This window comes from Achroia grisella, unplaced genomic scaffold, assembly GCF_030625045.1.
Source record: "Achroia grisella isolate CSIRO2021 unplaced genomic scaffold, CSIRO_AGI_Agris_v1 utg840, whole genome shotgun sequence".
NCBI lineage: Eukaryota > Metazoa > Arthropoda > Insecta > Lepidoptera > Pyralidae > Achroia > Achroia grisella.
The window spans coordinates 145,455-159,797 of NW_026713038.1; the positions used below are offsets into that span (position 1 = coordinate 145,455).

General features: G+C 33.7%; 1 protein-coding gene across 1 annotated transcript in view; it reads left to right on the top strand.

The window, feature by feature from the left end:
* The window catches only part of LOC131852091 (MAP7 domain-containing protein 2-like), a 74,072-nt gene that overhangs the window by 18,151 nt on the left and 41,578 nt on the right, over window positions 1-14,343 (top strand). The window contains 2 exon segments of the mRNA XM_059202715.1: window positions 888-1,093; window positions 11,671-11,873. Of these exon segments, the coding sequence (XP_059058698.1) occupies window positions 888-1,093; window positions 11,671-11,873 (409 nt within the window).

The window sequence follows — 14,343 nt, forward strand, 5'->3', positions numbered from 1 at the left end:
AGACCATATTTATTGGTCGTACAACTTCAAAATGCTCGCTTTATGGCATCTTAACATGTGAGTGAAAGCTTTGATAATACGTTTTCATTGTGGTTTCATTATAGTTTACTCCATTAAGTAATAAAATTTGGAGATTTACGCAACATCTCCAGTCACAATTGGACGAGCAGTACCAAATTGTTTCTAATTACCTCACTGCGATATAGCTGACGATTGTAAAAGTTAACGAAGATTTATCGTTTTAGAAATAATACTTATGATGTAATCCACAACAAAGGTATGAAATTATGCTTTGTGTATTCAGCGCTGGATTTAGAATTCTTTAGACTTTAGCTTTTGGAAATGTGTTATATGTTGCATTTGAGTAAATGATAATAATAAACTTTTTTAAACTGTCTCAAGAAAGAAGCTTTTTGGCTATACTATTTTAAATATTCAGATTAATAATAAATGTATGTGCTGAATATTTATTCATAATAAAAAAATGCATTTATTTCAATGTAGACCAAGTGATTTCGCTATTCTCCTGTACTGTTTGTATGTTTAGACATTTATGTAAAAACGTGGTATAAAATTTACTTCGAAAAATAATAGGTAAGGGTAAATAAACTTGCGGTTGATTTGATGGTAAGTGATTACGTCGCCCATGAGCGCCAGAGTAATTGCAAATGTGTTGCCGGCCTTTTAGGGGTAAGCTCTTTTTTTGAAGGTTTTAATATCGTATAGGAAAACCATAGCTGGAAGGTGATTCCACAATGTGGTTTTGCGTTTCTAGAAAACGCAAATTGAAGAGCTGAATCTAAAAGAAATCTCCTAAGATTACATACCATTTACTATCAATCCGAAGTTCATTGTATTAAGACTAACATACATGTTTTCTTTAACAGCGTCAGCAGAAGCCCTAGACCGAGCGAGATTAGCACGAGAGAGGCGCGAGGCCGAACAGAGGAAACGGTTAGACGAATTGCGCGCGCACGCCGCGGCTGCGCAGGCGCAACGTGAGAAGCGAGACGAGGAGCGGCGCCGGAGGCAGGCCGAGCAGCGCGCCAGGGACGACGACAGGCGGCAGCAGGTCGGTGTGAATATGCCTGTCGTAAGTTAGAACTAATTTACTAATCAGGGAACCAAGGTTGCTTGCAATTCGTAATATGGTACATCGTAACCTCACAACACCGGAATAAACCATACATAGTTATTTTTAAACGTAACGTGTTTAATATACTTTACTAAATGTGCGGTTACATTACGCGTGAAATTTGTAGCCTATGAAATTATGATGTATAAACTATATTAGTGCAAAGTTTCATCAAAATCCATTCTGTAGTAATAGTAACAAACATCCATCCATCCATACTCACAAACTTTCACCTTTATAATATTAGTAAGAGATTTATATTGTTAAAAGGGTTTTGAATTGAATTTGAATAATTTTATGGTAAACTAGCTACTCGCCCCAGCTTCAGTGTAGGTGTATTATAAACCTTCCTCTTGAATCACTCTATCTATTAGAAAAACCGCTTCAAAATCCGTTGCGTTGTTTTAAAGATTTAAGCATACATAGGGACGGACAGACAGCGACAGCTACTTTATTTTATACAATGTAATGATAAAGGTATTTACCTATCCCGACGATTCGACTATTTTGCACTAGCCGTGGTCACTAGCTGACTGGAGTAACGCCGATTTCAATTATGGTAGGTGCCAGCAGTTTTTCTACTACTTTCGAGAAAGATATCTTAATTTTGCATAAAATTATTGGTGTTATGTCCCGGTTAACAATATAAATAGTATAAACATACATATCTGTATATCACATGCCTATATGTTCTTCGAATTCTAATTCCGAACGTAGATGCAAACAGAATGCTAGTGGCAGACCGCCACAACTGCAGATATGTGTTTCTATCGAATGCCTACATTCCTATGACATCGGCATGCAGCCTGAATACTATGAAAGAGCGACAAACAAAATACAAACTGAACCTTAAAGTCACAAAGGCAAAAATTATAATTTTGTTTAATAACAAAATATCTGGGGTTTATGATGAACAAAACAATCTTTCCGTCTACGGGCCCAAAATACGTAATTACTTACATACATTATTTTTGTATGCATATATACACGTATTGAGCTTTACCATTCGTTTCGTTTTGGAATTCGAAAAAAGATATTTCGACGTCATCAAAATAGTACAGACTTAAATAATGGCACCTTTAAACTCTTTTAACCTTTAAACTCCTGACTGGCTTTCGGGTTATGGTTTATGGTTTTGGTAATATTGCTTTTTTGACCGACCGCAGTAGCGATGAAATAGAATATTAATTTAGTCTAGGAAGTACTACTACACAATTTGTATATTTATATATTAACGGTTGAAAGCGGAATTCTCGTAACTTGAAAAACCCAACTTTAAACCAGAGCAAAAAAATAACATGTACACTATTGTACACTCTTCTCTTAAGAAGTATTATATACGACCTCGGTGGTCTAGCGGTCTAGCACACCGCTTTACGTCCGATGGTCGCGGGTTCGATTCCTCGCACGGCACAAACATTTGTATTCATGAGTATAATTGTTTGTATCGGTCTGGGTGTTTTCTCTTGTATAATATGTAAGTATTTACGTCATTTATTTAAATCATTATATTCAATTACTTTCAGTATATAATTACTATAATATATTATTTTTCATACTCATAGTTATTACTGCAAGTTCGCATACTTCAAACTATATAATTAATATGTTCACATGAAAAACATGGGAGCTCCCACACCAACGAACGTAACTGCATTAAACATTGCTTCCAATAACACATGATATTTAATGCCAATCGTGTATTACAATTCTATCCATACAGTAAATTATGTTGTAATCAAATTGTTTGCTGTCTGTATGTGTACAAAACATATCATCACTCTACGATGAAAAGGAGTAGAACTGCAATGAAAAATGTAGCAAAAAAGGCGAGAATGTGACGCAGACGAAGTTGTCTTTTCTACATTTATAAATATTTATATTGTATCGTAGATATGACAGATATACTTGTTACACGGCTATTTAATAAGGATAGCTGTATTCTTCAATCTTTAATACCAACATTACAGAAAGTCAAACATTTATATCTTGCCAATATAGCCATTAAATTGTTGCCGCTGCGATTTGATATTGTTCCATTCTCCACGAAATTTTAAGTTTGACAAGACATGTAGTGGCAAGACAAGAAATTAGTTTTTCTTTTGGGAGCTCCAAAAGAAACACAAATTTCAAATCCCGCGCGAATAACTCAGCAATATTTTGCTCAAAATGCAATCTCCCGCAGAATGCCGGCCGAGCCGGACTGCAACACATCGTAACTTCACTTTCTCCATTCAAGTAATATAATAGTTACGTACGGTGAAAATTAGAAATTACAGTGCACTGCGAAAACAAAACAGCCACCGACAGTTGTAAATAATGACAAAACACTGCTAGCAAATAGCTATTTAATGTCTCACCTGTAGGATACGGCAACAAAAGTGTAAAAGATTTAACGTCTAAACAGTTTTTTAAAGGTATCGTAAATCGGAGCAATCACTATAATAAAACATTAAAGAGAAGGCATATTTTATATATTAATAATTGATTTCGGTATGTCTACACCACGACCGTAGCAAACAAACAGATTACGAATAGAATATAAATAAAAGTCTTTTTTGGATAATGCGTTTGGAAACTCATCATAGGAGAGCATTGCAATACAGTATATATGACTTGTTCTACAATGAATTCCACTAATATGCTTGGCAGAAACGATTACAAAAATCCATTCAATTCAAGCGTTTCGTGCCCAAAAAAGTAGAATTTCTAAGATAGTAGTTGAAAAATGTACCCGATTCCGTGCAAGAAATTCTATGGCCTGTAAAATGTTGAATGTTGAAATCTAGCAAATTTATGTATTTCACTGGCTGTGCCCCGCCATTTTGCATGCTGTGCCGTCTAATTTAAATGGAATTTTAGCGCCCCTCCTGGCCGCCACCCTAGACTTTGAATTCCCTTAACATTTCCCCTTGCTCTTTTTTTTTGTTCGACTCAGTCGCAGCTTCATATTTAATAGCCTTACAATCTTCCTTAGCTTTCATACAGCTATAAAATTTAAAAAGATTTTTTCAAATACAACTTGTAGTTTCAGAGATTAACGCGTTTAAATGAATAAACAAACCCTTCCACTTTTATATATTGGTATAGGATTATGTAGGATAGTTTTGACTCTAAATCACGGGTAAAGCCATACGTCGCAGTAGAAACTATAAGAGATCACGGTTTATAACTAATAGGTGCATTTACAATCCTTTAGTAGACGAAATATGCATAATATGAATGCTATGCATGCTATTATGAATAGTTTAGTTTAATACTTCCTATAGTATGGGAAAACTACGTAGGCATCATTATGCAATGTTTTTCATTATTTTGATTAAACATAATTTATATTTGTGAATGCCTATTTGTCAGACGTTTACAATTTGTAGAATATTGGATGGAGCATATAATTTAAAGATGATTCTAGAATAAACTGCAGATTTAAAGGTACACTTTCATAAACCATTACTGAATCTACACTGTTATATAGTGCAATATATACGAATATTAGTGTAATAGATACTGACTGATTTTTACTTTGAAGGGATTAAGATCTTTTTCAAGTTTAAGAGTCATTACTATTATTCTGTGTGGTATAAATCGTTCTTACGTCTTGCCTTTCATTTGTACAATCAATTAGACCCTCAGGATTACGCTTGCCAATTAGCACAGTTTACTGTTGTTGCTTTGCTTACACTACAGCAACTCTGTATCAACCATCTATCTATTGTTACATATTTTTATTATTTTAAACACAATTGTCTATATAACTAATATTTGTTTGTTGTACTGATCATGAGTCATTCGTCATTAATTTTCCATTCATATTTTAGAACAACATTGTTACGTATTCATTATTATATATCGTTTATAACCGGTTGAAGATTCTTGAAATTCGTAAGAGGTCAGAATTATCGTAACCCGACTAATATACATAATGATCGTTCTTGTTTTTAATAAAATATATTAATAACACTAAAACATTTTATATATTCTATTAAATTAATAACGATTTCGGTACAATTTGTCATTTTAATACATTGCATTGTAGAAATCAATTTGATAACCAAATTACGTATATTCGTTTACGTATGTTCTTGGCTTTTTGCCACACTTTTATAAAAAAAAGTGTTGAATTATCGTCCTATATAACATGAAAGTGAAACCTCAGATACCACAGACGCGTAACCGCAGAATTTGCAGATTCAAAGATAAAGAAAAACAGTTATACTTCTTTAAATCGAATAAAAACATTTTCGCGGACCGTTGTAAATTTTACGTGTGAGAAGGCCCGTGTGCTTGCTTACTATTTTCGTAGTACGAAGGAAATTATCGACAGGTAAACCTGACAAAATATTTAATTTATTATTGAAAACTTCATTTTGACTATTTAAACCCTTACCATTGACGCCTAGTATTGGCTAAAACTAGTGGAGACACTTCTTCAAATGGATGACGATAAAAATAACTTCACTCGAGAACTATAATAATAGTTATATTTTAACAGAATGAGCCTACCACTAGAGACAATAAACAATATGCTGTCTCGTTCTTTTTAAACCTGTACAGGAGAGTGTTATCCGTAAAAATATAAAGGTAATTTTAATCAGACTGTATATTTACATTTAGTTTTATTTACAGACACTAAATTCTTATAGATGCGCATCGCAACGCGCAGTATTCTCAAATTCCAATGTAAATTTCGAACATACCTACACGTTGCATAAGCGTGTCCTTGCTTAGATGATGTCACTATGCTGCTACACTTCTCACAAAGTGCTGATTTACGTTAATGAGACGAATATGGTGGCTCATTAGTGGCTCTGCCTTTCTATTTGGTTGTTTTGATTTTCATTCTTTAGTCTTGGTCTTTAGTTGAGGGCGTTTGTATTATCTCTTGCTTGGTTCCTTAATGGCTAAAGCAGAAAGGCTAGCATGAAATTTGGTTTACAGTTGTGTACGTATCGTTTGAAACAACACACATATCTCTATCAGAATTTATGAGTTATCTTGCGGACAATATCGCAGAGAAAATTAGTTTACTCATAAAGCGAACAGACTCACGAGAATTTATTTGCTATTTTGAAATAGCCCAAACATGAACTTAAAGTGCTTATTATGTTACGCGCTAAATCACAAAAGAGGCATTTTAGTGATTTGATCGAACATATTGTACCAGGTGACCGGGTCAATGGTTATATAACGGCCTATTGTCAATTATGAGGTCATGCGCAATAGCTCTCGTAACGTGCGTGTGCGCAGATACGGCAGTAAACGTTTATATTGTTGAATCCAGATAAAGGGCTAAATAAAGCAATGATACTGAATTGCGGATTCAGAAGCTATAAGCTGATTTCATATGGGCACAAACTTTACAATTAACAAAATCTTTTATTACTATGAATTATTATTTGTGTAAAATACTAGTTTTCCTAATTGCATGGCAAAACTAAAAACGATTCATAATAGCGTCATCTATTGTTGTAAATGCTTCAGTAAAAGAAATGTTTTATATATTATAATTAACTAGCGACCCACATCGGCTTCGCATAATTTATGTCATACTTATGCATCTAATATAACACGTAAACTTACCAGAATAATATACCTACATATTGAAAATCGTATAAGTTTTGAACAACTAAGAAAAGAAACGAACAAACGAAAACAGTGTATTTGTTTAATATTAGTTTTAAAGTATAAAATCTATTACTTTTCTTAAGAACCCATAGATACCTCGTTTTGGAATACATTTATTAGTATTGAACTTGCGTATAATTGTAAGGCGGCTGATATTGTAAATCACTCGATGTTATGCATACATAACATCGTTGAAAATCTATAAATGAATACTAATCAGAAACCAGAAATGAAGTATCGGAAACTCATATTCGGATTACTAAAACATTCAAGACCGCACCCATTAATGGTGAACTGAAATGAGACGGTGTTGGTGCATCAAAAATAATTCAAAATGAACCCTCAGCATGCGGCGACAAAAATAACGGCCACTTCCTTACGACAGCATTCCGACGCTTGCATCCATAGCTTAGAGTATTTTAAATTCACTGCAGATATGTTGAATATCTCCTTTAATTTTATGTTACAATAGTATTTCATTATAATTATTTTTTTCTAAAATAATTACTATAGTGTGATAACAGTGCACGTTCTGTGAACTTTCCAGCATATTTTCATCTGAATTGTGTTAAAGTGTCCATTTTTATTTAATTATTAATAACATCATAAATGTCTCCTTGTCGTCGCAGTGTAAGTTTATTTCAATGTTTTTATTTGCTTTGACATTTCACTTCATGGTAATAATTTAATTAGTGTTTCATTTTCATCAGTTTACCAATATTTGATTTACTTATTTACTAGATTACCATTTTTTTATGTCCCCAATGATTCGATGATATCATTGGTTATATCATGTAAGTGACACACAATCATACGCATATTGTCATCAACTATTATAGTATAGGTGCTCTATATTATAAGAAACAAGACAGCGAACATTTGGGTAAAACCAACGTTTTGTTCCGCCCTAAAATAAATTTATTTTAGAAATCTATCATCATCATTTGGCTATTCGAATTTTATTTTTTCATCATCAGTAAAATTTTTGCAAATCAACAATATTTGTTTTACATTAACCAATCTCTCAGAACATTGCTACTTTAGTAAAAAAAACTGTTAACCTACACTTACTAATTCGTGACTTCATTTGCCATTGAAGTTGTATGAATAACTCAAGTGGAATATTTTTATAAACGTGCGAGAATTCGTTTAATCCAGGGGATTATTCCAAATTTTTAACTTGTATAAACTACATATATTGTTTTTATATTGTCTACGTTAATAATATTATCTGTATAAAGGTCATCTTAGCTTTACGTGTGTAATATGTGTAAGCAAAACAGAGACAACGAAGGTTCTAGAATATAACTGAAAACATGTAGATCTAATTGTAATTGGTTGTGAAGTTTAATCTTTGTCTTTTATCTGCAGAAAAATAATCCGTAGAAATATTGTACTCGAGATTTAACTATAATATCACGAATTATTAATTTTATATGTATACCTATGTATATAAAATAATTGCTCTCGACTAATATGTAATAAATGTCACATGTCACATAATTCAGGAGAACAGATAAGAAACGAGCAGCACAGATAAGAACATTCAAGGTAACACAAAAATTAATGACAATCTTGTACTGCATTGCCGACAAGCTAAATAAATATATAATTGCACTGGTATTAATGAAAACGATTATATAAATGATTATTATGAACGCTGCGAATCAATTGCGTGATAACCTGTAGGAAAAAATAATATTGTAGGAACTCAACGGGTAGCTAACTGATTCTTAACAGTTCGTGTCGATGAACAGAATGACAATACGCTATTGTTATATGAACCATTATTCTGAAAAAAGGTACAAAGATCAACTTTTTGCATTTTATTAAATATATATTTAAACTCCAGTAGTGGCATATAGGTATAGTGCCTATCTAATGGTAAACAGTTACCGTAGCCTATAGATATATATTTTATTAGAATACTATGAATATTAATGCCAAGCCTTCTGTTCAGTTCATCCATTAATGTTATATAACATTGACTCATTGACTTGTTTGTTAAAGAAACCTCAAATTATTAGAATCACCATTATTAACTATGTATTTGTCTTTATTGATGTTCATAAATATTTATATCTTGTTGATACTATTATATCAATTCCATCTGGCAGCATGGCAGTGAAAGTTGGGATCATAACATTGACACATATAGCAGAAACGCTCAATGTCGCGAAAATATCCCAAGGTTCCTTCACGCTTGACATTGACTCTCGATCTGTCGACGATCCGGCTGCTTTCATTTCGCCACTGCATTTAGGAAATGGCCTATATTTTATTTTAAACCGATTAACGGTATTTTATGTACTTTTAATACAAGCGGATCTATATCTCGTCTTTTAAGATTAGCAGAGAAAATGTAGTTTATGATAATATGTTATCATATCTTTGTAGTGCCACAGATTTTCATCTTTCAGTACTTTAGTACTGACTTTTTACGATTTCCTATTAAACTCTCATTGTCTATACCGCAGATGTCTAAAGGTATTGCTATTACATACGTATTTAATAGCAATACCTTTAGACAAATAAATTTAGGAAACAATGATTAATGTATGTATTCTGGGTCTTCAGTATGAGATTCATCAATTTTACGGGTCATTGCTTGAAAACATAATCAATCCATGCAAAGCTTAGAATGATTTCCTCAATCAAGAGTTCAAATAGTAACAAAGTTCGAATCTATTAATATTGTTTTTGCGAATCATTACCTTCGTTATTTATTGCCATGTGTAAGTATGTGATCATAAAAACATATATCCAATGATGAGCGATCTATACGACCTTCATCGTGAAAATATAGATTGCTTCCTTATAGACCAGACCATTCATATTATCGACAATTTCCATTGAGCAATCGCAAAGTATATTGTTTTGAATTAAGTACAATAACTTATTGTTCTTAGGTTTCGGGTCCACGTTGTTTAGAGATATTTGTAAGTGGTTCAGTCTTGGATTTAATAATAATAGACTTGGTAATAACAATATAAGAACTTGTGACAGATATGATAATTGTTGCTAAGTCTTGTTTTCTTTTTTTATATCCTTGAGTTTCTACTTTTTTACTACTATAAATTTATTATTAGCTTTCTTTATGATACTTATTGGAATTTTTCTGCATCGATTTTATTCTTATTTAGTTCGTTTTGTTTATCAAAGAATAATTTTGGTCTCAATAGCTATACAATCTGCATTATTGTAGTTTAAATCTTATCAATCATTGGCAATTGAAACAACATATTGTGTACACCCATCAATTAATCATCAACCATTCTATTCGTGTATACATTATGAAGGATCTATGTCATTGCTTTTCATACGTGTTCCATTCGGTGAATCACCTCACATTTCCTTGCAGATAAAACTAATCACCGTGTCTTGCATTATCTTTTTATTTTTTAATTTAACACCGTGTGATGTGATCGTCCATTTTGTTGTGCTGTGTTAATAAGTGTCTGAAAGTAGTTTTGTGCAAGTGTTAATTATTCGATTTATTGTTGTTATTTGACAAACCACGTGCTAACATAGTGTGTGTATTGCCAATGGTGAGTTCGTGCCACTAAACCTGCCATGCCTTATGAGGTAATAAGAACAATTTATTTCATGTCATAATGATAATTAAAAAATCTGATATTTATTTATTACTAGCTATACCCACGGTCTCAACCGCGTTAAATTTCAATATAAAATATAGCCTGTGTTATTCTGATGCATAACCTATACTACTGTAGTTTCATCAAAATCCGTTCAGTAGCTTTTGCGTAAAAGTGTAACAAATATCCATACTTACAAACTTTCGCGTTTATAATATTATTAGGATTAAAATTAATAATATTTTATGGTTCTTGATGGTTCTTCAAGATGAAGGATTACTAGACTAGAGAAGGGATCTTTATATTATTTATTTTCTCACTATACTTGAATTAATAATAATATATATTTGTTTTCATAATAAACATCTAATAAGACTATAGTATATTTCTTAAGCATTTTCAAAATTGGTCTATAAATTGTCTGTTTCTTACAACATAGCTTTGGTTAGTTTAGTTTGGGAGAAGATAGTATCATATGATATGTTTTTAGTATTTATTTATTTTATTATATTTTGCATAGTATTATCATGTTCGCACATTGCAATCAGCCCGCTATCATATATCAATAGATTATTTTTAAATAGACCTTTACCGAGACTGTTATCATGTGTTTATAGGGCAAAATACGAAGTTTCCTTTCAATGGAAATTAAAAAGTAATTGGGTTCTACCAAGTTTTTATTTTTGTTATCTACGCCTATTATTTCGTCACCATTGAAATTATTCTTTAACATTATGAATTTTGGACTGTTTATTGCATACATAGAAACGTCTAGTGTTAAATCGGATGTATAGATATCAATTCCAATTATTTCTGAACAAAAAGGGTTTGTTTGAAATCCGACTGGAAGTTCCAAGATTACCGCATTTAACAAACTCTCAGATTTCTATAGTCGTAGATGATCCGGCCACGCGTTGCTGTGAACCTGTACTTATAATATTAAGATCATTACTTAATGGATTTATGTTATTGTTTAATTCAGAGATCAGATTAAGCCTAAGTTTCTCAGCTACATCTGAGCTCTATTCACTGCCTGATGATTCCTTGTTCAGAGGCGAAACACGGGTCAAAAACTTTCACTAGCAGTGTTCAGGTTTCTGCCCTGAATACTTGTGGTCATTATTTTGTTCAAATCGGACGACTGGCGGAATATTCATAAAATATTAACTAGTTCATTTTTAACGTTAATGTTCTCATATTTTTCGGTACGGTAAACTTTCTCGCTCAAGTATAGGGATAGAATATGAATAAAGATTTTTACTTCTATTCTACTACTACTATTTTTTTTTTTATTTAATCGTACGTTGTCCTCAGGTTGAGGAACGCAAGCGAGCAATATGGGAAGCGTCCGTGTCCCGTCGGGAAGCGCTGCTGCAACGCGAGCGCGACAGGAGCGAGCGAATGGAGCGGGCGCGCGCCGCTCGTTCCGCTCCACGGCCCGCTTTCGCTTTCGGCTCTTCCACGCCGCGGCTACTTGAGCCGCTGGACTCCGGTGGCTTCTTCTGGGCCGCGCGCAGGTATTGATGGTTTTATTTCTTTTTTTTATTTCAATTACGGAAGCAAAGGTCTTACAGTTTTCTTAATTATACTTGTTATGAATTATTTCTTTTTTTATTTATGTAATTTCAATTACAGAAGCATAAGTCAAAGTTTATACAGATTTCTTAATTGTGCTTGTATCAAAAATTGTTATCGGCATATCTTAAATGTTTGTCGGTAATCCTGTGAGAATCTGAAGTTTTATAGTATTGGAAGGCCAAAGTATATTTAACAGTTTCGAGTATAAGAGTAAGATAATAAAAGGCAATATAAGGGTAAATAAAGTAATTTAAATAATTGAACTTTTTGCCATTAAACATGCATTGTTAAAGTGCATTCAAAATGCACATGCGATAATCACTTTTTGCTCGAACGTATAGGCTGTAATGCAGATAACTGACAGGTCTACAAGACTAGTAGGCTTATGACTATCCAATATTCCAAATATGAAATAAACATTACTAAAACAATAATGTAAACTATACATTTCATTACAAAACCATTGCGTTTGAAAATACTGGGGTTGCCAAAATCAGAAATAATATCAAATATAACAACGTGTTTTGCAAAGAATTCGAATTAGATTTTTTAATCACGTATTTACGTATTTACACAGTTATATATCTATAGAATTCAATGATTTTCGAAATAAGGAAATTACTGAGTCTCTATATGTTCAATAATTACGATTTTTAAATGAATACATGTTATTGAATAAAAATATCTAATATAAAACCGGTAGGTTATATAATCTGCGTGTTGCTTGCGAAGTACTTAAATTCAAATGAACCGAACAGTATGTAACCATATTTTTTGCTCACCTGAGGCTGGGCTGATGTACTGTCAAGGCCACGGCATGACGGCCAAACAGCTTTGCCAGACAGTATGCCGTGGTAAAAACTATAAGTACTTAGTTAACGACCTCTTTGCTCTTGTAATAAAAACTAGATCGGATAAAATATGAACGGTGTCTCGTTTGGTCCATTCTTTTTTTTTTAAGTGGCATAAGGCAAATTAACCGACCACTTGATGGAATGGCAGCCCTTTTCTTATACATATTAGCAGTAAGAAGAAAAAACTAAACAATATGTGACGTCCTATACAATAGAAACTAGCTGTGTCCGCGATTTTATCTTTGGAAGCCCTCAAATATGAATAATTTTCCCCGTTTTTGCAACGTTTTTCACTGATGCTTCCCTTCTATTGGTCGTAGAGTAATGTTATATAACTTAAAACCTTCCGCGACAAATGGACTATCCCACACAAAAAGATTTTTTCAATTCGAACCAGTAGTTCCTGAGATTAGCGCGTTCAAACAAACAAACAAACTGTTCAGATTTATAACATTAGTATAAATATAGATAAAGGATCTTGTGATCGTGACTGCTAATGTGCATACACGACGGATGCCACTTTCCATCCGGTGGGCTGTCTGTGTTGCAGTTCCTAAGGACTGAGATGAATAATGTCTTCGTAATCTGTAATGTCACAGCCATGGCTCACCCTCGAAAACAAAATTCACATTAAATTAAACAAGATGTTTGGCAGATGTAATAGTTAAAACAGACGTGGACGACTTTGTACATAGTCCACCTCGGTTATTACACTCAAGATTGTTTATAACTACAAAAAAATACCTAAAGATATCGTTGTATGTACAAAATTCCTTTGCAAATAGAATCTTATATTCAAAATTCTCGTGCCACGTTGTTGTGTTATGTTAACCATACTCCTCCGAAAAGGCTTGACCGATCTCTATGAAATTATTTATGCATATTCAGTACGTCTGGGAATCGGCTACTATCTATTTTTCATACCATAAGTGTTGCCCACCCCTAAAATTTTTTTAACAATATGGCATTTCAAAATATATACAACCCTAAATTTTAACCCTATATATCATCAACCTCTATTTTTTAATAGTGATTTGAATTTACCAATTTTGGAAATTCAGCATTTGCTGGGTGAGACACGAATGATAAGAACTATATTGGCTACGGAATTCTTTAATTGGTCATTTTGTATTCTCGTATCGTATCGTTTATCCGACATACGCGACAACGTCGCCCGAGGCACGTTCTCATTGACCCCGACAACCCTATAACGGCAGGTAACCTCCCCACGGGCCCACCCGTTCCACCCCGACACTTTTACACACACACACACACACGACACCGTCCTCGCCGGCGAAGACGACGACCTCAAACACATTATCACGCATTCAACCGGGCGCCTTCGCGCGCCCGGGCGCTCCACACCGGCGCCCCCGGGCGCCCCTCTGATCGATCCCCCGTCCAATTCAAACGGGGATCGAAATTACGACGGCCTGAGTCGAGGTTCGAACCCCTAGTGGTGCCCTCAGACTAATGTCGTATCCGTCAGGCAGGAGTTGGCCTTCAGCCGCTGCATAAGTCCTTCCGCGGGTTTGGAGTGCCATCTGCACTCGCC